This window comes from Lutjanus erythropterus, chromosome 8 (assembly GCF_056507025.1).
Source record: "Lutjanus erythropterus isolate fLutEry1 chromosome 8, fLutEry1.hap2, whole genome shotgun sequence".
Taxonomy (NCBI): domain Eukaryota; kingdom Metazoa; phylum Chordata; class Actinopteri; order Lutjaniformes; family Lutjanidae; genus Lutjanus; species Lutjanus erythropterus.
Window position 1 is genome coordinate 3,334,280 of NC_139324.1, and position 24,093 is coordinate 3,358,372.

Consider the following 24,093-nt stretch of genomic DNA (forward strand, 5'->3'; position numbering starts at 1 on the left):
CAGTGACGAGATACAAAATACATCCTGGTGTTAACATGACCACACTGGAAAAATAGAGAATTGCTGGACCAACTTAAAAAAAATTACTTCAACTGATTACACACAAATGAATTCATTTTTTTCCAAATCAAGTTACCAAGTAAGATGAACACAACTGCATCAAGTCAGATGTACTTAATAATCCGATTTAATGCAACCTAAATTCAAGGCCAACTTAAGAGTTTCAAATTCTCGAACTAAATTTCTTGCTTTGCCCAAAAGTAAAATACTCCTCCTTAACACCCTAATAGAATGATTTCAGGAAAAGCATTTTTAATAGTCACCTTAGTGTCTTATTCAGTTTGTTAATTGCTAATGTTAGCCTGACTTAACAACAGCTGGTTTGGTTGAGTGAGTTTTTGAAAACTTAATCCATGAGAAAATAGCGGCCCAGCTGCAGGAGGAAAAATCTTGAAAAGACGTGGATGTCATGACATTAGACAAGCTATACTAGGAGAAATCAAACTGACACACCATTACTGAAATAAGAATAGCAGGTTAAGTGTACGGGATGCAATTTAAAGTTGTTATAATCCACAAAAATAGACGTAAGCAGAAACCCGAATGGGACCTTTCTTCAACTACTAAAATACACCTTTTACAGTGTGGTCAATAAATACGGTGTAACACCTGTAACACCAGGTCAGATAAATGAAGAATAATAATTGTACTCAAAAATGGTTTTGTTTTATTAGTTCTGACTATTTTCTTGTGGTAATTTCAAACTTGCGCTTTATTTTTTCATCATGACCTCTCAAGGCCGACCTCGAGGCCCATCAGTGGGCCACAGCCCACACTTTGGGAATCGCCAAACCCGCACTTTCCCTGTTGGTCTTGCACGGTCCCCTCTGCATGTATGATGAATGTCTTCAGCTGTGTCACCACAACACATTCCACTTCTTGTTGCTCCAGTTTTTTTCCCTCTCTATTAATCTCTGTTAGCCCTTTTGTTCAAATCTCCCAAGGTCCCCCTTTACACATTTCTGCAGCACAATCCCCAAACTGTGCCTATCACAACCATTGTTTGATAAGGGCTGTGCAGAGATACCATGAGCATTTTTGATAAGGCTACCACCAATTGTGACAGTGTTTACAGTGTATGCAGGTCAGAGGGCACGGGTGTCCGTAGAGAAAGCCATCATGTTATCTCTAGACGTGCTGTATTTTCTTATTTAAGAGCAGAGAAATAAGAACACTGAGAACCACAGTGGCTATTGTTTTTCTCCCCTTTTCCTGCCATGGACGTTGTGGCCTTGGCAAGTGGACTGGATGGACGCTGGGGTTTGAAAAGTCGAGAAGGAGCAGGAACGTAGATGGAGTCATGAAGTCCAGTGACACATGAAATTACGTGAGGTGAGAGGAGGAGTCAAAAGAAGATAGTTGGTTTTCTGTCTTGGTGTATAATAGCACCTTGAGCTTCCTTGGAAGAATACCAGCGCCAAAACTCTGGTTTTCTTAACCACTTAGATAACTGCATCCTTTTGATGAGTCACATGCTGCATCTAACATGTCGTGCTGCACGAGTGTGACATGGAAATGAAAGAGCTTAAAAGAAAAAAGAGAGTTTGAGTGGAAAAGAGCATTTGAGTGCAAGTATGCAAAATAGCTTACTGTCATTACCTCACGAATACCTGTGCTATAATGAAAAACATGCTAAATATGTGCTCTTGGCAGTTCCGGAGACCAAGAAGTGCAGTGCATCATGGGGTATGCAGGGAGGCTAGGCTGTGTTAAAAGCTACCAGCTGTACAGACAGCTCTGTGTGTTTTCGGTATCGGCAATACTGCTTTCTGAAACTTCAGTTCAGGTAATCATTTTGTATCAACTTTTAGTTCATGGCAAACACAGCCCCAATTCCAAAAGAGTTGGGACACTTGATGAATGATTCGCTAATGCTTTTCTGTTGGATGCAGCACAAAAACAAGACAGTTAATGTTCAAACCGATAAACTTTTTTTTTGTTTTTCGTAAGTAGTGACTAATTCTGAGTTTTGGTGCCGGCAACATGTTCCAAAAAAAGTTGGGTCAGGGGCATTTGATACTGAAGACGCTAACTGTTTTTAAAGGTAGATATGAGAGTTACCCATGATGCCATGGGCACTAACACACCCCCACTACCATAAAAGATACTGAGATTTGAAATTAGCGCTGGTTACAGTCTGGATGGTCCTTTTCCTCTTTAGCCTGGAGGACACAACGTCCATGATTTCTAGAACAATCTGAATTATGGCATTTTCAGACCACAGCACACTTTTCCACTTTTTGTCAGATGAGCTCAGGCCCAGAGACGTCTGCAGCGTTTTTAAATGTTGCTGATATATGGCTTTTGTTTTGCATTGTTGACGTTCAACTTTCATTTGTAGATGCAGCGATGAACCAAAGTTTTTAATACAGTGCCACCTGAGGAGTCAAAGGTTAAAGCCATTCACTGTTGCTTTTTGTCCTTGCCTCTTACATGCAGAGATTTCTGCTGGTTCTCTGAATCTTTCAACGATATTATGGATTGAAGATGGTGAAATCCCTAAATTCACTGCAATTGTGTGTCAACAAACTTTGTTCTTAAACTGCTGGACTGGTGAACCTCACCCCATCCATGCTTTTGAAAACAGCTCTTTCATACCCCATCATAATACTCTCATCTGTTATGAAATAACCGGTTTACCTGTGAAATGTTCCAAACAGGTGTTTTTTTTGAGCATTCCACAACCTTCCCAGTCTTTTGACGCTCCTGTCCCAACTTCTTTGGAACATGTTGCAGGCATCTAATTCAGAATGAGTGTATATTTACAAAAAAACATAAAGTTAATCAGTTTGAACATTAAATATCTTGTCTTTGTACTGTGTTCAGTTGAATACAAGTCCAAAAAATGATTGCATTCTGTTTTTAATTGCGCTTTGTTTGGAATCAGGGTCGTAAAAGTACAAAATTGAAACGACGACGTTTGTATTGAGCTAGCATGTCATGTCATGTGCTCAGATTTTGTAACATCATCATCACTTTTCTGTGTTGTTGTAGCTGTTAAAACTAGACGTTCACACCAGGAATCTGCAGTTGCAACACTGCCTTCGTGTCAGACACTGAAACAGGTGAGCAGACTTGTCAAACCTGAATGTGACATCAGGCAGAGGAGCAAGCAATTAAGGTAAAAGCCTCCTCATCCACATGCATGCATGTCTTTCGCCAATACAGTAAGCAAACTTCGGCATAATCTCTTATCCAAACTAACTCTTATGGAATTCTCATTAGTTGACAAATACAGAGCACATTTGTCAATTTGTCTTTTTCCTTCTGCCAGTTGTTCTTCTCTCTACATTTATCTCCCTGCATTCGCTGTCCTCTGCTCCTTATTTTCAGTTTTCTAAAAACCCAGAGGATTATCTGAGGAATGAACCCCAAAGGGAAAATAAGAATGATAACAAAGCGAGAAGCCATGCTGTAAACAACCTCATTGTTCATTTAGAGAGCGTGCCTTAAAGGCTGCGCAGACTATTATCACTGAGACCAGTTTTACTCTTCACAGTCTTATATCCATCAGCACTCCTTCTCATTCACAACCTGGAGGACGCTCAGGACAAAATGTAGAAAAGTCACTTCTTGTGTGGGGTAGACACTGGTGGGGCCAAATGATTCATGGAAGATATCTAACTGCCATATCTCTGACTAATTTTTAAACTGCAGTATTCTCTTTAAACTCTATGTTTTTATATGTGGTCTACGAAGCATTAAATAAAATCTGAACCAAGCATAAAGGGCCTTTTTACAGAAGATGTGTCATAGGTGGAAGTGTTGTAATAAGCCATTCCAGTGAGCCACCATTTACAATTTACCTCACGGGGCGGCTGAATACACATCTCCAGCCCCTGTGCAAAGCTAATACGTCAGAAAATGATGAAAAATGTCAATCATTGTTTCCCAAAGCCTAAGATGACGTCTTCAAATGTCTCGTTTTACTCACAGCACAAAAATATTCAGTTTACTGTCAGAGAGGAGCAAAGAAATTTTTCACATTTAAGAGGCTGAAATCAGAAATGTTTGACTTTTTTTTCTTTGAAAATTTACTCAAACGATTATCAGAATAGTTGGAAATTCTTTTAATGGTTGAATAATGATCGATTAATCGTTGCAGCTCCAGTCCCTCAATTTAAAACAGACACAGAAATGACATTAACTCCTGACAGCAAACGAGCCAAAGTAATGTGTACATTTGAAATTTTAATCCCATATAATGCTTGCTGCTGCTGTGAAAAAGTAATCACATAACACAGCCTAGCTGGTTATAAATGACAAATACTTTGTCACATAATGTTTTTAATGCAACTGTGGGTGTGGGACTTCAAGGTTTGTGGATCGTCTTCGTCTGTCAGTTTCACTTAACTACATTTTTTGCTTTAAATGGGTCAAAATGCAGTAATATGTGGACCCAGCAGGTTTGAATGCACTCAAACAGCTAGCGCTGCTTTGGGCTATAAACCGGTGCAATATATCACCCGGTCGAGGGACGCACACAACAAATCCCAGCTGTAGCCTACAGCCAGCGGCCTGCTCCAACCTGTGGAGATGGATATGATTTTACAATGGAAGACTCTGTGCTGCACTCACGCAATATGTGCTCTATAATTACACTCAAATATCTAATTACCCCTGAGCATATTGTTTGGGACGAGGCTACTTTAATAAGTGTTCTATATTCTAGTTTAACTCAACTACTGAGCTTGTTCTTTCTTTGATTTTGCCTCTTCAGGGTTTCTCTTGTAGTAAAGCTCCAGTTGTGTCTCATTTGATTTGTATGCACCAGATGAGACCCAAATGGATCTGACACAGCAGAACACTACTTATTTATTAGACCATTATTTAGCTTCGTTCAACTCCAGAGTATTGAGCTTTGTGTCATTAAACTAAAGGTAAGAGCCTGGGGCGAGGCCGGGAATTACCAGTTTGTCCTCCATCTTAGAGCGTGAACGGAGTGTGGAAAAACAACATTTAGTTCCTGCTGCTGAAAGCTGAGATTAAGTCGCAACCTTCGGTCAAGTGTTGCTGCACAAAAGCACAATGACGATTGGCAGCAAAGCAAACAAAATGACAGTGACTGAAGTTAAGCCAATCACTCAAAGCCTTGAAGCCTCTGTAAGCAACTTTTGGACTGAATGAGCCAGGATGTGTTGAGAGACTGAAAAGCTTCTCAATCTTGAAAGTCAGTGATTCATTTGAACTTAAATACATGTAGAACTTGATAATTAGAAACAACAAAATCAAGGATACAAGAACTTCTGCAGCCAGGATGGGTTTCCATGTTCCTTTTTATAAACCTCTACTTCTACTCTTTACCCAGATGAATTTTTGAGCCAGTAATCTGATTTCTACTCTGCAACATTTGGCATTTATACCTATACTGTTACAACTAGTCTGCTCTAAATTTGGGGAGTGAGTGTACGGGGAGAGCGCACAAGTAGGGTTGGAAATCATTTAGATTTTTTATGATACTGGTGCTACAACAATACTTCTATAACAGCACTGGTGCCTAAAGAGTGCTTGAACCAACGCTTTAAAAAAAGAAGCACAAAATGATGATCAATTACATTAAAGAACTGCTTTTTGGCTGCTAAGGCGAATTTGGACTTCATAATATAGTACTGTTAAAATGCCTACATTTACATAAATAAATAAATCAATAAATAAAACCATCCAACCACAGTAATTCAACACTAAGTTACTGTACTAATAACAGCAAAAAATGTTGAGTCAGTATTCTTGGTAGTCTACAAACTCATCATCAGTGGTCTGCTCATCACGTCAAGTCATCATGACTTGTCACATTTAGTGTTTCATATCTCTGCTCCCCACACACTGCAGGCTGATGTGTTTGGCGTGGGGTCACACCAGCACGGTGTACTCTCTGTTTCAGGTGTATCCTGTCCATCGCCAGATGCTTCCCCACTTTGCACGAAATTGTGTTTTAAACATTTCATGGACAATTCATCTGCTGTTGGAATCCTTTCGAGCGACATGCAGACACACTTTAAACTGTTTAGTTGTGCATTTTAACTGTGTTGACAGTAGCCATTAGCTAACAGAAGGCTACAAGCTGCCAGAGCCATTCAGAGTTAGTGTTGCTGTAAAGTTATCTCAGCTCATTTGATGATGCGTCTGTAATGTCTACACCGGGGGCAACTATTTCAATCAACAGTAAAATAACCTGCGTTGTGATTCAGTCTGGTACATACTGCTTAGGAAAAGGGCTGCACAATTAATCACAATTGCAATAAAATCAATATGGCAAACAAAAATATCCAGATCGCCAAACCAAATCCCAATTTTCTTTTTTTTTTTAGATGAACATGTATGAGAAAACAGTATTATAATGTGGTTCTGTAGTGCTCCATAGATGACCTGGCTTAAAAATCTTGTTCTCCAGATGAAAGAAAAGGTAAACATGAAAACTGTAACACAAAAGCGATCATTTCCACTAACTGTAGTGCATGCAGCCCTACTCAGAAATGAACCAGTGCTAATATGACACCGGATTTCAGTACTCAACCCTATGTACAAGACACACCTCGACAAACTGCCGCTACCTGACAGAAAAATAAGCACCACCTGTGTTTTTGACCTCTATGCAATGATGGTGAAGCAACACCCAGAACAAAAAGCAGCTTCTGGCAACAATCCCTGGCCACTTCTAGCCACAGTTTATACCAAAAATTTAAAAAGACAACAGTTCTATTATGAAGTGCTTGCTATGCCTCTTGAAAAACACTGAGATCTCCACTTTCAAAACACTGAAGTAAGTTGTACTAACTGTAGGTGAAAATGTAGTTAACTAGCTAACCTTAGCCATGCCAAATTTTAGTAACTTTAGAGCTTGGAGGAACTATAGGAACTATAATATTGTATTGATTTTAGAGGCCGCTCTGGACAAAAGCGGTAGTGTTTCCACCATAATAACAACAAAATACAACGTTAAAAATTTAATTATCCCAGTAAAAATCTCCTGCTTGCTTTTAACTGGCTACTCACTGTAACTTTGCCTTGAAAAATGTAAACACAGGCTCCTCTCATCTGATTTCAAGAAGAATCTGACCTAGTGGCAGCCACTTAGAATAACTACAGAAATAGCCAATCTTCTTGCTGATGGTCTAGTTTGCTTATGATGGTCATATGAAGGCATCAGTAGTAAATCGAGACTGATTCATAAGCAGCTAAAAACTCCTTGTACTAACTTTAATTTCTGATGTTATTGACATTAACTTTTCTTGTAGCGAGTGATCTGTTGGGCTTTAAATTGGTGTGCTTTCTAAAGCAGTTAAGCTAACTTCAAAGTCAAACTTCAATATCACATTCATAATTGCGATACACCCCAAAAAATATTAAAATGGAAAGTAACTTGTTCTTTGAGTAGTTTTTCAACCAGGTACTTTTTTACTTTTACTTGTGTAGGTTTCTCAAATGGTAATTTTCACTTTGCTTGAGTAATTTTTTATGGGTGTAATTGTACTTTTACTTGTGCAGAGATTTTTTGTACTGCACCCAGCACTGCCTGCAGCACAACACTTGTTGCAGTCATGGTGTTTAGTTTGGCTGGGGAGCATGTTTCTCTTTCCCTGCAATGTGATATGAGCATTCTTGATAGTGTGTGAGTGCTCTGACCATCGTCACTCCCTGCTACTGTGTGATTAGGGAACCCAAAAACACAGACAATCACCAAACATCCTCTTCCCATCCCATCCCGCCAGGAGAGCCACACACACACACACAGCTCCTTTCTCACCGCTAAGTATCTCGCACAACTCTGAGTCAGGGCCCTCATGTGCGCAAGGAGAGAACAAATTCTCATGGTGTTCAAATTCAATTTGCTATTGTGGTGGCTGACTTGTTTGTTGTGATGAAATTCCGCTGTGAAATAAACACAGACGGGGAGATTAAGATCTACTCTGAAATAAATGACGTCTGTCGCAGGAAACAGAATTCCAAATACACACCGTATTTCATGTAGCATGCCGCTGTGGTGCAAATAAGATAAGTTAGAAGATCTCCAGGGTGACTGTTGATATTTAAACACTCAGGTAATGAGCTTCCAAATTCACCTGTGACAAATAATAGAAACAGAAAATATCTGTTATTTGCAATCCAACACAATAAGTAATTACCAAAAGAGTTTCTATACCCTGGACTCTCAGATCTCTGGGAAGTGTGTGTGTCAGTGTGTGTGTGTACGAGAGAAAAGGCCCAGAGAGTGGAGGGCCATGTGGAGACAGGAAACGCACTGGTGCGCAAAAACAAACAAACAAGGGCCAAGCAGCAGTAATTAAGTCCTCATTAGTCCTTGTAATGCACAGGAACGCAGCGGAGCGGCACACAGTGCTGTCATTTCTGACCAACAGTGGCCAAAGCCTGGAGCTGGTATAGGCCACAGAGGGCGTTTACCCAGAAGCCCTCTGCGTTTCCACCTCAGCTGGCACGTACAGGGTGATGAGTGTTCTGGATCAGTTTTGTCAGGCGGGGCTGGGGGGGAGGAGGAGGAGGAGGAGGAGGAGGAGGAGGATGGCCCCTCAGCCAGTAGCTACAGGGCTGGTATAGAGGAGTTTGGCTCTGGGGCGTGCTGCGAAAGTGCTTTATCAAAGAGTGGCGTGAGGCGCGCAGCATGTGCTTTCATGTAGTGTCAGGGAATCAGGACAGGTGGTTTGGCTAGAGAGAAAATAAAGTGGTCAAGCTGAAATTTGTTTAAAAGATAAAGAAAAAGCGGGAGAGAGCAATGAGAGAAGTGGGGAATGGCTCGACATTTAAAGGGACAGTTTACCCTAAAATCAAAAATACTGTTTCCTCTTTCCTGTAGCGCCATCCATTTACCCATCTAGATTGTTTACCCATCTAACATAATGGAACTAGATGGCATTCGGTTTGTGGTGCTCAAGGCGCCAAAAAAATACATTATGTAAAATTCAACACCAGCGTTTCTTTCCAGAAATCATAACCTGGTTACTCAAGATTCTTCATATAGATTAGATAGTTCCTTTACCTTGTGAGGCAGCTGGATTTGCAAGATCAAGTGAGAATCCATCTAGCCAGGCTTCAAGTTATCTGTTTGTGTCCACACCAAAAGTGGTGCAGCCAATTAGCATCCTAGGAGGGACAACTACGACAGGGTCAATGGAAGTGACTCGGCCCGAGCAAACAATGGCAACGCCTTAAGAGGTTAGCGTAGATACTTTGATAGCATCAGTTACATCAGAACTGGAGAGTATTTCTTCATTTATAGAAGAACAAAAGACGACATTGAATTTGATAGAAAAGAAATTTTCGCTCTTCTCCCAACCTACTTTCTGCAAGAGTTTGATCTAATTGGTTGACGTTAGCCTGTGTTAGATGTGATAGACAGATGGTTCATCCAATCACCTGCCAAATGGGCTTTTGAAAGTGCTTGCCCTTTTCCAAACAGTTTTTAAGAATGACTCCCCAGATTGTAACAAATGATCTGTCGTGCTGGTGGTGTAGATTCTACTGAAGAAAGAAAGTAGTTCCTACATGAAACTGCTCACAACAAGGTTTGAGGATTATCTTGCGAAAGTGGGCCATCAAAATATTTTTGGGTGTTTTGAGCACCTCAAGCCAAATGCCAATCTTTTTCCATTATATTGGAGAAAAGGCAAACATCTCTACAGCTGATAGCTCCAAAACGCTGCCACTAACACCAAAATTATCTAGGCGGTTAAACAGCACTACAGGCAAAGGGAAAAATATGCATTTTTGATTTTAAGTAGAACTGTCCCTTTAATGATAAACCACAAGATATCAAAAAAGAGCACACAACCAGATGGTGAAAATAAAGAAAAAAGTCACAATCCTGGAGGCAAAAAAGAGATGAAGTGAAGCAGAAAGTGATGGATCCAGAAGAGTGAACACAGACTCAGGGAGGAAAGGGAACAAGGGCTACACTTAGTTCTTTTATTTCCCGCTCGCCTCAGGCACGCAAAGTCTCATTTACCAGCTCTGTAACTGCATACACCTGACCCAACACATCAGCATAACCTCCAATAGACAGGCTGCACGCACACACATGCTGTACACACACGCCCTCGAGGCCACACCCAGTCCTACTTCACTTCACACACCTACAAATGCTCTGCACTTAGTTTTACTGAGAGTTAGAGGAAAAAATCTAAACAGAACAGAAGACAGATCGGCGCTTTGGACTGGAGCCTATGAGCAACAATCATGAAGTTAACTTTAAAGTATGCACTCGCCTCTGGAAATCTGTCATGAAATAGTCAAAATTCATACATGATATCACAGTTGAGTGTCACATTAAGCATCCACAAAAAACTGTACAAATACATGTTCATGTCTAACATAAAACCTGCTTAAAAAAACAGGTCATTTCGCTGATTTGAACATTTCTTAAGACCGTGTGGGTGTGGCAGATCATGTTTTGATCTCCCTCAGGCAAATCTGCATGGAAGGTAAGCATTGTACTGCTGTGGACAGGGTCAGCAGGAAAACATATTATAGCCACCTAAAAAAATCAATATCAGTAAAAAGGCATAACGCACAAGAAAGAAATGTGCGGTGGTGGTTGTATCTGCAGAGACGCTGCCCTCTGCCTGTATTTCTCATTATTTTGCTGTGCATGGGACACGTTCCCAACATAAAAAAGTTAGTATTTGACATCCTGGTGTTCACGAACAGCTTGGACAAATCCTACCTTTAAGTGAAGAGGTTTTCACCTCTTTACCCTGCTGTCAGACAGCCTTTTCCAAAGGGAAACTGCTATATAAGCCAAATATGACTCTCTATCATGCTCAACCAGACTCCATTGGCAAAATCAGCAATTTTACCTCACAGAACACAGGACTTACTGGACTACCACTGCCTTGATCAGTTAATTTGTTTGTCATATTGGGTGACTTTGGTGTCTTAAAAGGTTATTTCAGATTCACTGAAGCCACACAATTACGCAAAAAACTAACAGATAAAAGCAGTGATAGACTAGCAGCTCCTGTGTTCTGTGAGGTAAAATGACTGATTTCATCAATGGAGTCTGGTTGAGCAAGAGAGCGATCTTTGGCTTATAGAACAGCGATTAACTGTCAGGAAGGGCTGTCTGACAGCAAAGTAATGCAATGGAAATATTCTAAATATAATCATACACTTAAAGGGACAATTCACCACAAAATCAGGAATGTTTTTTTTCCTCTGGCCTGTAGTGCTGTTTATCCATCCAGATTATTTTGGTGTGACTTTCAGAGTTTTGGAGATATCGACCGTAAAAATTGTTTGTTTTGAATATTTCACATGAATTTCTTTGATGTTTTGAGCACCACAAGCTAAGTGCCATTATGTTTGTCCCATTATATTGGAGAAAAGACGGCTGGTGTCTCCAAAACTCTGGAAGTCACACCAAACCCATCATTTTTGATTTTGGAGCCCCTTTAAACTGGTAAGTTATTTTTTTCAGATGTGTCTAAAATACGTTTTGCTGCTGATCCTGTCCACAGCAGTAAATCTTAGCTTCCGTGCTGGTGCCCCTCTCTGCTTCTACAAACTGGGGTTGTCAACCAGAATCTACTGTAGGTAATATACTGAATGGATAAGTACTTCAGACAATCCCTCTTCAAATAATCCGAACTATCCCTTTAAAGATGAAGTTCAAAACTTTCACATTCACATGATGTATAGAAGGGAGATATTTGCAGGAAAACATAACATGAAAAATCCAAAAGGAAGCAAACCACAGTGACCGCTCTCACTATCTCTGAAGCAGGAGGACACTCCCTTCTAGCAAACAAAAACTGACCGGGGGTTCAGTCAAATCGATCCGCAGTGCCTCGCCCACACGCACACAGAGCCACCTTTTACAGGGTAAGGTCTTGGCACCTGTTGCATTTGAACAACAGAGCCTCAGTACCTGGGAAACCAGATAACAACGACGGTTAAGAGCTCTCAGTGGCTCTGGCTGTGTCAACAATGGCCCCCCCCTTTCGCTGCCTGGGCACTCACTTGTACGCACACGCTCAGACTCACTCACACACACACACACACACTTTAAAAAAAGACCCATGCACTTATTCATGCACGCACCATATTCAGAAATCATGCCAAGAACATGCTCTTTGGCTGAGTGGAAATGCATCCGTCAAATATGGAGTGGCTTTTATCTTGCATGGCAACCGCATGAAAAATAAACTCAGCTTTTATCTGCCTATCAAGACTCCAGATTTTTAAAGGGTTAGTTCAGATTTTTTAAGTGGGGTTGTACAAGTAACTTATCCATTACATGTATTTCTTACAGTAGATGGCAGTCGACAGGCTCTCAGTTTAGATGTTTTGGATACTTTCATTGCTTTACCTTGCCATCAGACAGTCTTTTCCAACTGGAAAGAACAGTTATATAAGGAAAACATTGTTCTCGCGCTCCACCAGACTCCCTTTGCAAAAACAGCAATTTTAGGGTGACTGAACTATGCTGCTTTGCTGTATTAGGTTGTTTGTGTTATCATGTGACTTTGGTGAATGTGAACTAACATATCGAGGCAGAAGCAGACCAGCAACTCCCGTATTTTGCAAGGTAAAATCGCTGATTTCGCCAATGAAGTCTGGTTGCTTTAGAGCGAGCGATATTTAGTTTATACATCAAAAAAGGCTGTCTGACACTAAACTGATATTGCTTTTTTTAGGTGGCTGAAATGTTTTGCTGCTGATCCTGTCCACAGCAGTACTCCTGCTTCTTCAACAAACTGGAGGCATGCCAACCGCCACCTACTTTTGGTATTACACTGACTATCGATCGAAGTACCTCATACTTCAAATAATCCTCACCATCCCTTTAAGGTCTGTCTTTTACCTGCTGTGTAAATGGAATAAATTTAAACTATTTTTATGCCTTAAGATCACTGAGAGGTGGGTTATGTAAGGATATTTCTCATACTTTCCATTCGTAATTTCCTGAGGATATTGGGAAGTTTATCACTTTTTCAGAGCCAGTATAGAGTTTTAGCCTTACAGGTGTGGTGCGGCAGTTGAAACCCATCTGTCTGTCTGAATTATGACTGTGGGGTGTAAACAGATCTAGTCAAAGTCAGTGTCTGAGCCCTCCTCTATTATCCTCTGTAGCTCCATTCCCAGACACACCCTTCTTCTTCTCTCTCTCTCTCTCTCTCTCTCTCTCTCTCTCTCTCTCTCTCTCTCTCTCTCTCTCTCTCAAACACACACACACACACACACGAATGCACATAGGGCATAAGAGGAAAAAAAAGTCTTATTTGCATGTGTATCAAGATTGTTAAGATCTTAACTTACAGAGAAACTTGGTCATAGTCAGCACTTTGTACAGTGTCACTTCTATTAGCAGGAGTGCATTTGGAATATGTTTGCACTGTCAGAAAACAGCAAACAGCTCGACACATCTTTAGTGAATTGAGATCAACAAGTTGCCTAAGTCCTGTTCAACAAGTTTTAAGTGTTGAAAATTTAATGAAGTGCTGTGAACCCACAGCATACCACCCTTCTGTGCCAAGCAGGCGCACAAGAAATATGCTCACATCCAATCACACTCAGCACTGCAGTCAAATACAAATGCAAATGTGACTTACACACACGCGCACACACACACACACACACTCTAGCATATCCTCATGAGGAATTCATTATGCAAATCTACCCTATGAAAATAATATGCCTAAACCTTAAAGGGATAGTCTGGCCATTTAGTATGGCACATAATAATGTTGAGGGACTCGCATCAGAAACATAAAAAAATGGTCAAATTGAAACAGTCGAAGCAGAGATATCCTGACTTTTAAACTCCATGGGCCAAGCTTAGAAAAAAAACCCTCAATACTACATTTCCCATAACGCAATTTTACATCAAGTTGCCACCTGAATGCTATTTTTTTAAAGCCCACACCTCCAGATTGTACTCCAACTACGAATATGTCTCAAGCCCAACCTGAGATAACCCTGATGACATCACTATGACATTGCCAGGCTTTTTTTTCAAGCATCAGAGCAAGCCACATAATTATACAGTGACCCTTTCAAATGTATATTTTTTTAATATGAGCCAAGCTCTGAAAACATTGGGTCCTACACTTTCCATAATGCAACTTGATCTGAAGTTGCCTTCTAAATGCTAACTTTGTTCACACCCCACACCTCCAGTTTGTAGCACAGGTTTCTTTTAACTAGAAATATTGTGTCTCAAGCCCAACCTAGGATAACCCTGATGACATCACTATGACATCACCAGGGTTATTTTTCAGGCACTGTTTTCATAGGCTGAGTAATACATAATGAGCAAAGTGATCTTAAATCAGTGCAGTGCCCTTTAAAATTACTTTTTAACATATAGGACAGACTCTGGAAACTGAGTCCTACATTTTCCATAATGCAATTTTCTATCAAGTTGCTTTCTAACTTTTTTCGAATCCCCACAACCCCAAAGTGTGAGACAGGCTTGTAATGAGTAGCCTACGAATGTTAACTACACTTCAAGCCCAGCCCAAGATAACCCTGATGACATCACAGTGACATCATGTTATTTTTTCACACATAAAGACAAACCACATAACTGGTTCTTAAGAATTATACAGCTGTTTATGTAGGCTAAGTCGTCCTCCCTATAATGAGTGAACTGATCTTAAATAAGTGGACTTCCCCTTTAAAATAACCTTTTTGAAAATATAGGCCTAGCTCAGAAAACACTGGACCCTACATTTCCCATAATGCAACTTGAGATCAAGTCCCCTCTCTAATTCGAACGTTTTTCAAACCTCACACCTTCAGTTTGTACTATACTTCTACTAACTACAAATACTGCAACTCTAATATAACCCTGATGACATTACTAGGGTTATTTCTTCAGATTATACTGTTTTCATAGACTGAGTAGTGGTTACGGTGAGTTAAATTAGTGGAATGTCCCTTTAAAATTGATTTTGGCTGTAATACTAAAGAACGTTTGAAACATTGAGTACTATTGGTTCTTTACTTGTTCATTTATCGTGTTCCCTCACCTGGAAGATGAGCACTTTAAAGTGGTTCCTCTTCAACAGGTGAGCATGGTTGGCCTCCAGCTTCTTCACCTGCACCGCCTGTTTGTCCATGCGCTCCCGCACGTCCTTCAGGTGGTCGCCGACCTTGCGGGAGCGCTCCAGCAGCTTGCTCACGCTGTTGGACGTGCAGACGTGGGTCTTGGACAGGCGGGTCACGTCGCCCTGCACGACCCGCACGGCGCCCTCCAGGTCGGCCTGCCGCTGCTCCATCCGCTGCTGGTTCTCCTGCACCGCCTCCAGCATGTTGACCAGCTTGTCCAGCAGCGCCACCACGGTGATGGCGCTCACCTGGCCGCGGTCGACGGGGCTGCCCGGCGCGGCCGCGGTCGGGCTGGTGGGGCTCTTGAAGCCCAGCCGGGACAGGGTGCCGGTCGGGGTCGGGGAGGACGGGACTGAGGACGGGGTGAAGCTTGGGATGAGCAGCTCCGCGTTCTCGGCCTGCTGCTGCGGGATGGTGTGCGTGCTGCCGGAGACGCTGCTGCGCTGGGACGCGTCTTCTTCCATGGTTCACAGGTGGTCCCGCTTTAAAGGGCTAATTCACCTAAACACAAACAGTTAGCAGTACTTCTACCAACTCTTTGATGCCGCTGTCACTTGCTCCAGCAGGAGACTGAAAGCAGAGTGTTTTACTTCTTGAGAGTTGATTCGGCACCCACACCCCTGTCTGCCTTTCTCTGTCCACACACACGCACAAACACGCTGTGAACTTTCAAAACACCTCCCCTGCAAGCCAAAAGGGAGGGGCGTGGTTGCTATGGAAACCTTGCAGGCCTATCCCTTTTGACAGAATAGAGGTAGAGCCTGCGTGTGTGTGTGTGTGTGTGTGTGTGTGTGTGTGTGTGTGTGTGAGGTAGAGAGAGAGAGAGAGAGAGAGAGAGAGAGAGAGAGAGAGAGGGAGTGTGTGTCCTTCCTTGTGTGCTTGCTTACTGTGTGTTTTCATGTGACTGCCAACAATTCCACTTTGTGCATGCCTGGCTGCATTCACAAAATACAAAGTGTGTGTGGAGGCTACTTTTGTTTACTGCACTTGCTGGTGTGTGTTTTTGTATTGTACGAAATTGCACTGGATTGCACTGTAGGGCTGAACGAAAAAAATATCAATTATTATGACTGATATTGAAACTGTGATATGATTTGTGATATTAGAGGTGATTATAATTTTTACACCATTTGATTGAAAAACATGTTTAAATGATTAGGGTGTGATTTTTTTTATCTATTTTTTTTGCAGGAATCTGTACCAAATGACACATTTTGCCTTTAACAAATATTGCACCTCTTGTGATTTGAAAATTACAGAAAGCCATATCGTGATTTTGCTGAAATTTCGATTAACTGTGCAGCCGTACTGTATTGTAATCCAGGGGGGCATGGATGTGTGTGTCCCCGACAAAACAATAAAACTACAATCCAAACCAGTTCAGGAACTGAGCTGAATGTTTCCACTCTGGCCTCAGATAAATCATATTGTCCTTGTGCCAAAGTCTGGTGTATGTAGCCTGTGTTTCGCTGCGTGCCCCATGAGCGCCCCTTTCCTCTCCCCCTCTTGTTTTCGAGCTCTGTGTCATGGCATGGGGCACACTGACATGGAAATGTGGAAATCCCTGTTTCAACAATGAGCTCATCTGTGCCCCGGCCTCCCCTCTCAATCTTTCTCTTTGTCGCCATCACTGTAAATATTTCATTCACTGCAACACAACCACTCTTTCAATCTAGCATCCTTTAAAATCAAATAAACATGTAGTGTTGAACAGGAATGTGTCAGTGTGTTGCCACAAGTGAGCTGGGATGCATTTAAACAGAGTGAAGCATGTGTGATTGATTCCTTCGCAGGAAACCTGCTGCATCAGAACTATGACAAGAATCTGTTTTATCGCCACAAACTATGGAAAGCATTCAAGACAACACCTGAGTTTTACTGGATTTTGCCTGATAGGGCGCAGGCTTGGTCAGCCGCCATCTCATCTAAGATCAATACAAAGTATTCACACCCTTAAACTGAGATTAGTCTTTCTATCTTTCTTTCTTGCTACTCGTATGCACACACACAGGAAAGACACACCTTACAACAACATTAAAATGGATTGGAGTCCACAGTCTTCCTCAGATCCACACCACATCAATAAAAACATTTATTTTTAAATTGTGTTGTTATTTCAGTGTTCACTGAAATGATTTTCACAGGTTTTGCTGCCCTCAGATCTGCTGACATAAACCAATACTTTCACATCTTAGCTATTTAGATACACTGGGTGCATACGTGTGTATGTATTTGTATTGTTTTATTATTATTATTAATGTAACTAATCATCTGCATATAGGTTGTGTTTTGTGAGAAACTATAACCATAATTTTGTTATACAACCCTGCTTTGTATAATAACAAATATCAACGAATCCCTGAATATTTTCTTTCTTGCTTAGAATTAAATGGAGCAACAACCTCTACACAGTTAGCTTAGCTTAGCACAAAGACTGGAAACAAGGGGAAACAACTAGCCTGTTGTAAAAATGACAGCATTGGGGTTTTCTTTCTTTTTTTTTTAACACTTCATAAGGTAGGCTTTTTCCTTAAAATGTATATAAATAGTTCAATAAATGATAAAATAATCACTTTCAATCATCAATTATGTCCCATTAGGAGTGTGTGGTGGTCATTGAATCTGCAGAGACCCTGCCCTCTGCTTGTATTTCCTTATGTTGTCACAAATTTGCTTTGCTCGGAATGCTTTACCAAAGCAAAACATCTATATTTGTCCATCATTGATGTTCAGGAAACTATCTTTTAGGTGCATTTAATGAACAGCTTGGAAAATTTCTCCTGATTTTACCTTTAATTAGTGAGATTAAGAGACACTGGTGGATTTTATTTGCTTCCAACACAGCCAGGATAGCTATTTTTAGTCCTTGTGTAAAGCTATAACTGGCTGTGACCAACAGATATGAGAGTGATATCAATCTCTTCATCTAACTCTTGGTAAGAAAACAAATGCTTCCCAAAATGTTGAAGAATTCCTTTAAAGGTCCAGTGTGTAGGATGTAGTGGCATTTCGTGGTGAGCTTACAAGATTGTAATCACCCTCCCCCTCCAAATGTGTAGGAGAAACTAAGTTGGCTTGTTTTTGGTTTGTCCATTCTGGGGTGCTGTAAACATGGCAGCCACCATGGAAGCCGCCACATAAAGAGCCCATTCTAAGGTAATGAAAACACAAACAATTCTTATTTTCAGATGATTATACATTGATGAAACATACTTATGAACAAGGGATTCCATTTCTAACATATTCTGTCAATTAATCCATCACACTGGACCTTTAAAGGAATAGTTTCACATTTTATAAGACTTCCAGAAGAAGCTTCAGCCTGGACACCGTTAGCTTACCTTAGTTAATAGGTAGAAACAGCTAGCTCAGCTCTGTCAAGCAAGCTCTTTCTGTATAACAGCCACCCACCAGTACCTATAAAGATTGTTCATCAGTATGTTATCTCTCATTTATTTAAACAGAAGTGTAAAAATGACTCATTGAGGATTTTATAGGTGGTTCATGTACCAGAATAAATCTTGGCTGGGTGAAGTGACTTCCTTATTTTACAGTAGAGTTTTTGTAATGACTAAACAAATAATATATGTTAGGGAGGGAGTTTGAGAAAAGCTGCGAGGTGGATTTGGTTTACTTAATTTGTAGCCAGACTAGCTGTTTCCCCCTGTTTCCAGTTTTTGTGCTAAGCTATGCTAATCAGCTGCAGGCGGCAGCCTCATATTTGACCAACAGATATAAGACTAATATCAATCTCTTCATCTTTTGGAAAGAAGGGGTTTTATTGTGTCATGTGTGAGACTATTTGTTGACTGGGTGCAGTGACTTTCTTTTTATACACTTTAGTATTTGAAATGACCAAATAAACAAGATACATTAGTTAGGGAGTTTAAGAGACACTAATAGGTGGACTTGGGTTGCTTTGGACCCAGCTAGGCTCACTTTTCCCCCATGTTTTTGTACTAAGCTAAGCTAACCAGTTGTGGGCGATAGTTTCATATTTGACCAATAGATATTAGAACGATATCAGTCTTTTCAAGTCTTGGTAAGAAGGGGTTTTATGGGGATTTATGTTCCAAACTATTTTTTGACCAGTTGCAGTGACTTCCATTTTTTTACACTTTGGTTTTTGTAATTACTAAACATACAAGATATGTAAATTAGGAAGTTTAAGAGAGCCTGTTAAGTGCATGTGTTTTGGTTCAGATATAAGGCTATCTCTTTTGTAAAGCTAAGCTAAGCTAATTGGCTGCAGGCGGCAGCTTAATATTTGATCGTCAGTTATAAGACTGATATCAATCTGTTCATCTCTTGGAAAGAAGGGGTTTTATTGGGGTGTCATGTGCGAGACAAGATTTATTGGCTGAGTGCAGTGACCTTTTCTTACACATCAGTTTTTTAAATGACCAAAATGAACAAGATAAGGGAGTTTAAGAGACCCTGATAGGTGGATTTGGTTTGCTTACCATTCCCCCATGTTTTTGTACAAAGCTATAGCAAATATAAGAGTGATATCAGTCTCTTCAAGTCTTGGAAAGAAGGGGTTTTATGGGGAGTTATGTGCCAGACTATTTCTTGGCAGTGACTTCCTTTTTTTTTTTACATGTCGAATTTTGTAACTACTAAACAATCATGATATGTAAGCTAATCGCTGTAGGCGGCAGCTTAATATTTGAGTGATGTCAATCTCAAGCGCCTTCGCCAAATTGTCCATCTATTCCTTTAAAAAACTGGGAACTTTGTTGACATGATAGCTGTGTCTGTTTGCTGTTGTCTGTTTCAGCTCAACATTTTCAGCAGCTGTGTATGTAGTCAAAAGTGCTTTTGACAGATTCTCCCATGTCAACATCAGAAAGTAACACCTCTTCTTGAGGTCATTCGCTCAACAAGCTTCAAAGCTGTCAGAGTAGAGTGGAAGTGTTAGAGACACACTCGCCCAAAACAAATTTCCTTCCTCCCCTGGCTCAAAACCCCAGTGTTTCTAACCCCTCTCTCTCTGTCACTGCTTCTCCATGGAGACACACACTTTTGTCAACATGAAAGCGTGACCTCCCGTTCCTCGCTCTTGAACTCTGACTTTTCCCACTTTCACCCCCGGGATGGAGCGGAGGGAATGACGCTCCCATCCTGCCATTCTTGCAGCTGTCCCCCTCCTTTCCTATCCTATCCTCTCCTCTGCTCCCCCCCTCACCGTGTTCTCCATCCCTCCCTTTCCCCGTTTTAGTCCTCTCTCTGTAACTTATCTTCTGCTTTCCTGAATTCTTCCAGTGTTCCCGATGGTCTGGTACATGTTTCACACATTCCCAGTATTGTGTCAAGGAATGTTGTCTTTCCTTTCCATATTTTGTGGCAACGCTCACTATTTTCTTAAGGGTCCTTTTTGCTGTTAACCTTCCTCTAGCCATGTATAATAGGATGTACTACAAAAACAATTGTCATGCACACAAGCTGTCACAGCACAAGATAAAAAAAACCCTGGTGGATGGACATCTTTTCAAGTCAGATTGAAGACTTGGATATATTTGCCCTCTGGAGGACAAAAATTGCAAGTGCATGGCCTAATTCTGTCAAGTCAGTGAGTGTTAGACCTCTGTCAAACAGTGCAAAGGCCCAGAGGTTTTATTTTACTGCATTTTCAATCAAAATGCATGCCTTCATATTCTGCTAGAGGTGATGATGATTCACTCCCTTCAATTATCTTATTTTCTCTTTTTATTAACAGCTAGAGTCCCAGTTACACTCAACTGGAGTTTGAAATATTCTTACTTTCCTCAAGAAATTTCCACAATCAAATCCTTGACTGTAAAAATTCTCCAGAAACAAATAATGGGTGAAGTCACTGCAGCAGGAACGTCAATCAACATATTCCATAATTTCAACGAACATGCCGCTGCAAGTCGCATCATTGAATGACTGAGCTTTGTGTCCTGGGAAACCTTGCTTCAAAACCTCCAGCGGGAGGGGTGTGTGGTCTCGCTGTAACCGTTGGCTATTGGCAAACTACCTGGCTGGATGACTGATTTTCCAAGAATGGTTGATGAACGAGTTTCTTTGAATGTGAACTGCGATGTCATGCAGAGGAGGGTTATTTTTAAAATCTTTTGCCATTTGTTTCCTTTCCTGACGGCAATCTAAGCCGTTTTCTTTTACCTGAAGCACTACAGCACAATGCATTTTTGTATACAAAAGACAGAGATAATTTTCTTCTGGGTGGGAATAACTTTTGACACATTTAAAGACCTGTGTGTTATTTTTCTCTCAATGAAAAAACATATACTGCAAAAAATAAAATCACCTGCATGGAATAGTTTTCCTCCTCTTTGTTTCCTCTTTAATGTTCTACAGTCTTTGTCATTGCTGACTGCATCCACCAGCTTGGTGCCTGTCCTCCTGTGTGTGGTTCCATGTTTGTCTAAGAATGCAACTGAACCACCTTGAGGCAGACTTCATGGGGACTTTAATGAGGGTTTCTCACACAGACGGAGACACTATAATGTCAAAGAGGAAACACACATGGAAGTGTACTGCCCGCATTTTTACTTAAAGTTACTTTGACATGACAGGTGTAGAGTGCAGTATACAGTATGAGGTCAGATTGTAGATCCTGGAGTAAAATACAAAACTGAAGAACTATACTAATAGTAATAATAATTAGTGGTGGACAGTAAAGAAGTACAGTTTTTGAGTATCTGTACTTTACTTGAGTATTTGTTGTTTTGGAAACTTGTGACTTTCACTCTACTACATTTCAAAGACAAATATTGTACTTTTGATTCCACTACATTTCTAGGAAGGTTGTTGTTACTCACGCTGTGTTCCTCACAGAAGGAAACCAATCACAGTACTCGCTCTCAACTGGGATTGATGTAAAAGCAGAAATACATCATCCAGACGCTCTGTAACAAGAACAAACAAGCTCTCCCTCTTTCATTCAAACAAAACGTGACAATGATGACGACAGGAGAAAGACTAAATTAAATCTCAGATGTTATTATAATTATGAATTATTCCAGGTAGCTTTTAAAGTTGGATTGTTTTTATCAGGGTTTAAAATACCTCATAATTCATGTATATCCTGCTCCTGAAGACAGAAAGAAATCTCAGTTATTTAACAGACTTGGAGAACTCCTTACAGTTGACTTCAATCTAATTTCATGTGGTGATTTTAATACAGTTACATCAGAAAATAACAACAGCTGTCCTTTTTGTTTTTGATTGTATTTCTATACTGAAGTTTTTATAGGTGTTTCTATAGACTTTGTGTAGCAGAGTGGTTCTACAAACAAGTCAGTGCATCATTATGTGGTTTCAGAGAGTTACAAGCTTCTGTAAATGCATCATGAAAACAATACAGCATGTATTGATATTAGAAAATGTACTTTGTAATCTGTAATTTTGATTACTCAAGTATTTTTTAAAAGCAAGTACTCTATTACTTTAACTCAAGTAAAATTTTGACTGAGCAACTTTCACTTGTAGTTATTTGACCAGGAGTATCTGTACTTTGACTCAAGTACTGGGGTTGAGTACTTTGTCCACCACTGATAATAATGAACTTACTTTGTATAGAACACGTTACAAATGCTTTACAGAGAAAAAAAGGATAAAAGCAACAATATAAGCTAATATACAGATAAAAGGTGCCATAAAGCAAAGAAAAATAAGCACATCAAAAGACTACAGATAACAGCAGGCTGGAGGCTGTAAACTTGAAAATGTGTTTTCTGTAAAAACGTGTTAAATTATACATGTTTTGCAACCTTGAAGTTTTATGTTCACTGTATTGCTGCTATTTTATTCATGCAGGACACTCCACTAAAAGATTTTTATTCTCAGTGTGAACCCTTTCTGGTTAAATAAAGTTATAGGTAAGGGAAAACTTGAGGGTTGACACTGCAGAGGTAAGCCTGAGTTTCTCTGGCAAGATATTCCAAAATCACAGGGCCTTGAAAGAAAAGACTCTGTCTCTGTCTAGTTGCAGGAGCAGCCAGAAAACTGCCTGACGACTTCAAGTAGCGATCTGTGCCTGGTTACATACACCCTAAAACCAGTGGTGGACAAAGTACTCGATCCCCCTACTTGAGTCAAAGTATAGATACTCCTGGTCAAATATTACTCAACTACAAGTGAAAGTTGCTCAGTCAAAATTTTACTTGAGTTCAAGTAATAGAGTACTTGCTTTTAAAAATACTTAAGTATTCAAAAGTACAAATTACAAAGTACATTTTCTAATATAATACATCAATACATGCTATATTGTTCTCACGATGCATTTACAGAAACTTGTAACTCTCTGAAACCACATAATGATGCACTGACTTGTTTGTAGAACCACTCTGCTACACAAAGTCTATAGAAAAACTTCAGTATAGAAATACAATCAAAAACAAAAAGGACAGCTGTTGTTATTTTCTGATGTAACTGTTTTAAAATCACCACATGAAACCACTGAGATTTCTTTCTGTCCTCAGGAGCAGTAGATACATGAATTATGAGGTACTTTTCACCCTGATAAAAACAATCCAACATTAAAAGCCGGCCTGGACTTATTTCTCTTTTTCTAATTACAATGAATCTTCAGATTTAATTTTGTCTTTCTCCTGCTGTCACTGAGTTTTTGCTTGCACTTGTTGAGTGCCTGGATGACATATTTCTGCTTTTACATCAGTTCCAGTTAAAAGCAGGTACTGTGGCCAATTGCATTTTAGAAAAGAAAAAAACAGCAACAGCTGACTTCAAAGATGTGCTTCGACTAAAAGTAATGAGTAACAACAACCTTCACAGAAATGTAGTGGAGTATAATATTTGCCTGTTAAATGTAGTGGAGTGAAAGTCACAAGTTTCCAAAACAACAAATACTCAAGTAAAGTACAGTACTCAAGTAAATGTACTTCTTTACTGTCCACCGCTGCCTAAAACTAAAAAAGTTCAGAACATCAACATTTGAAAGCATCTTACTTGCTACTTACTACT

The 24,093-nt window shown here is 40.2% G+C and overlaps 1 protein-coding gene across 1 annotated transcript in view; it reads right to left on the minus strand.

The window, feature by feature from the left end:
* cavin2a (caveolae associated protein 2a) overlaps positions 1-15,927 on the minus strand; it is a 29,858-nt gene extending 13,931 nt beyond the window's left edge. The window contains exon 1 of the mRNA XM_084724261.1: positions 15,045-15,927. Coding sequence (XP_084580387.1) covers positions 15,045-15,587 — 543 coding nt within the window. The 5' untranslated portion in view covers positions 15,588-15,927. The remainder of the gene's footprint in view (positions 1-15,044) is intronic.
* Between the last annotated feature and the right edge of the window lie 8,166 nt (positions 15,928-24,093).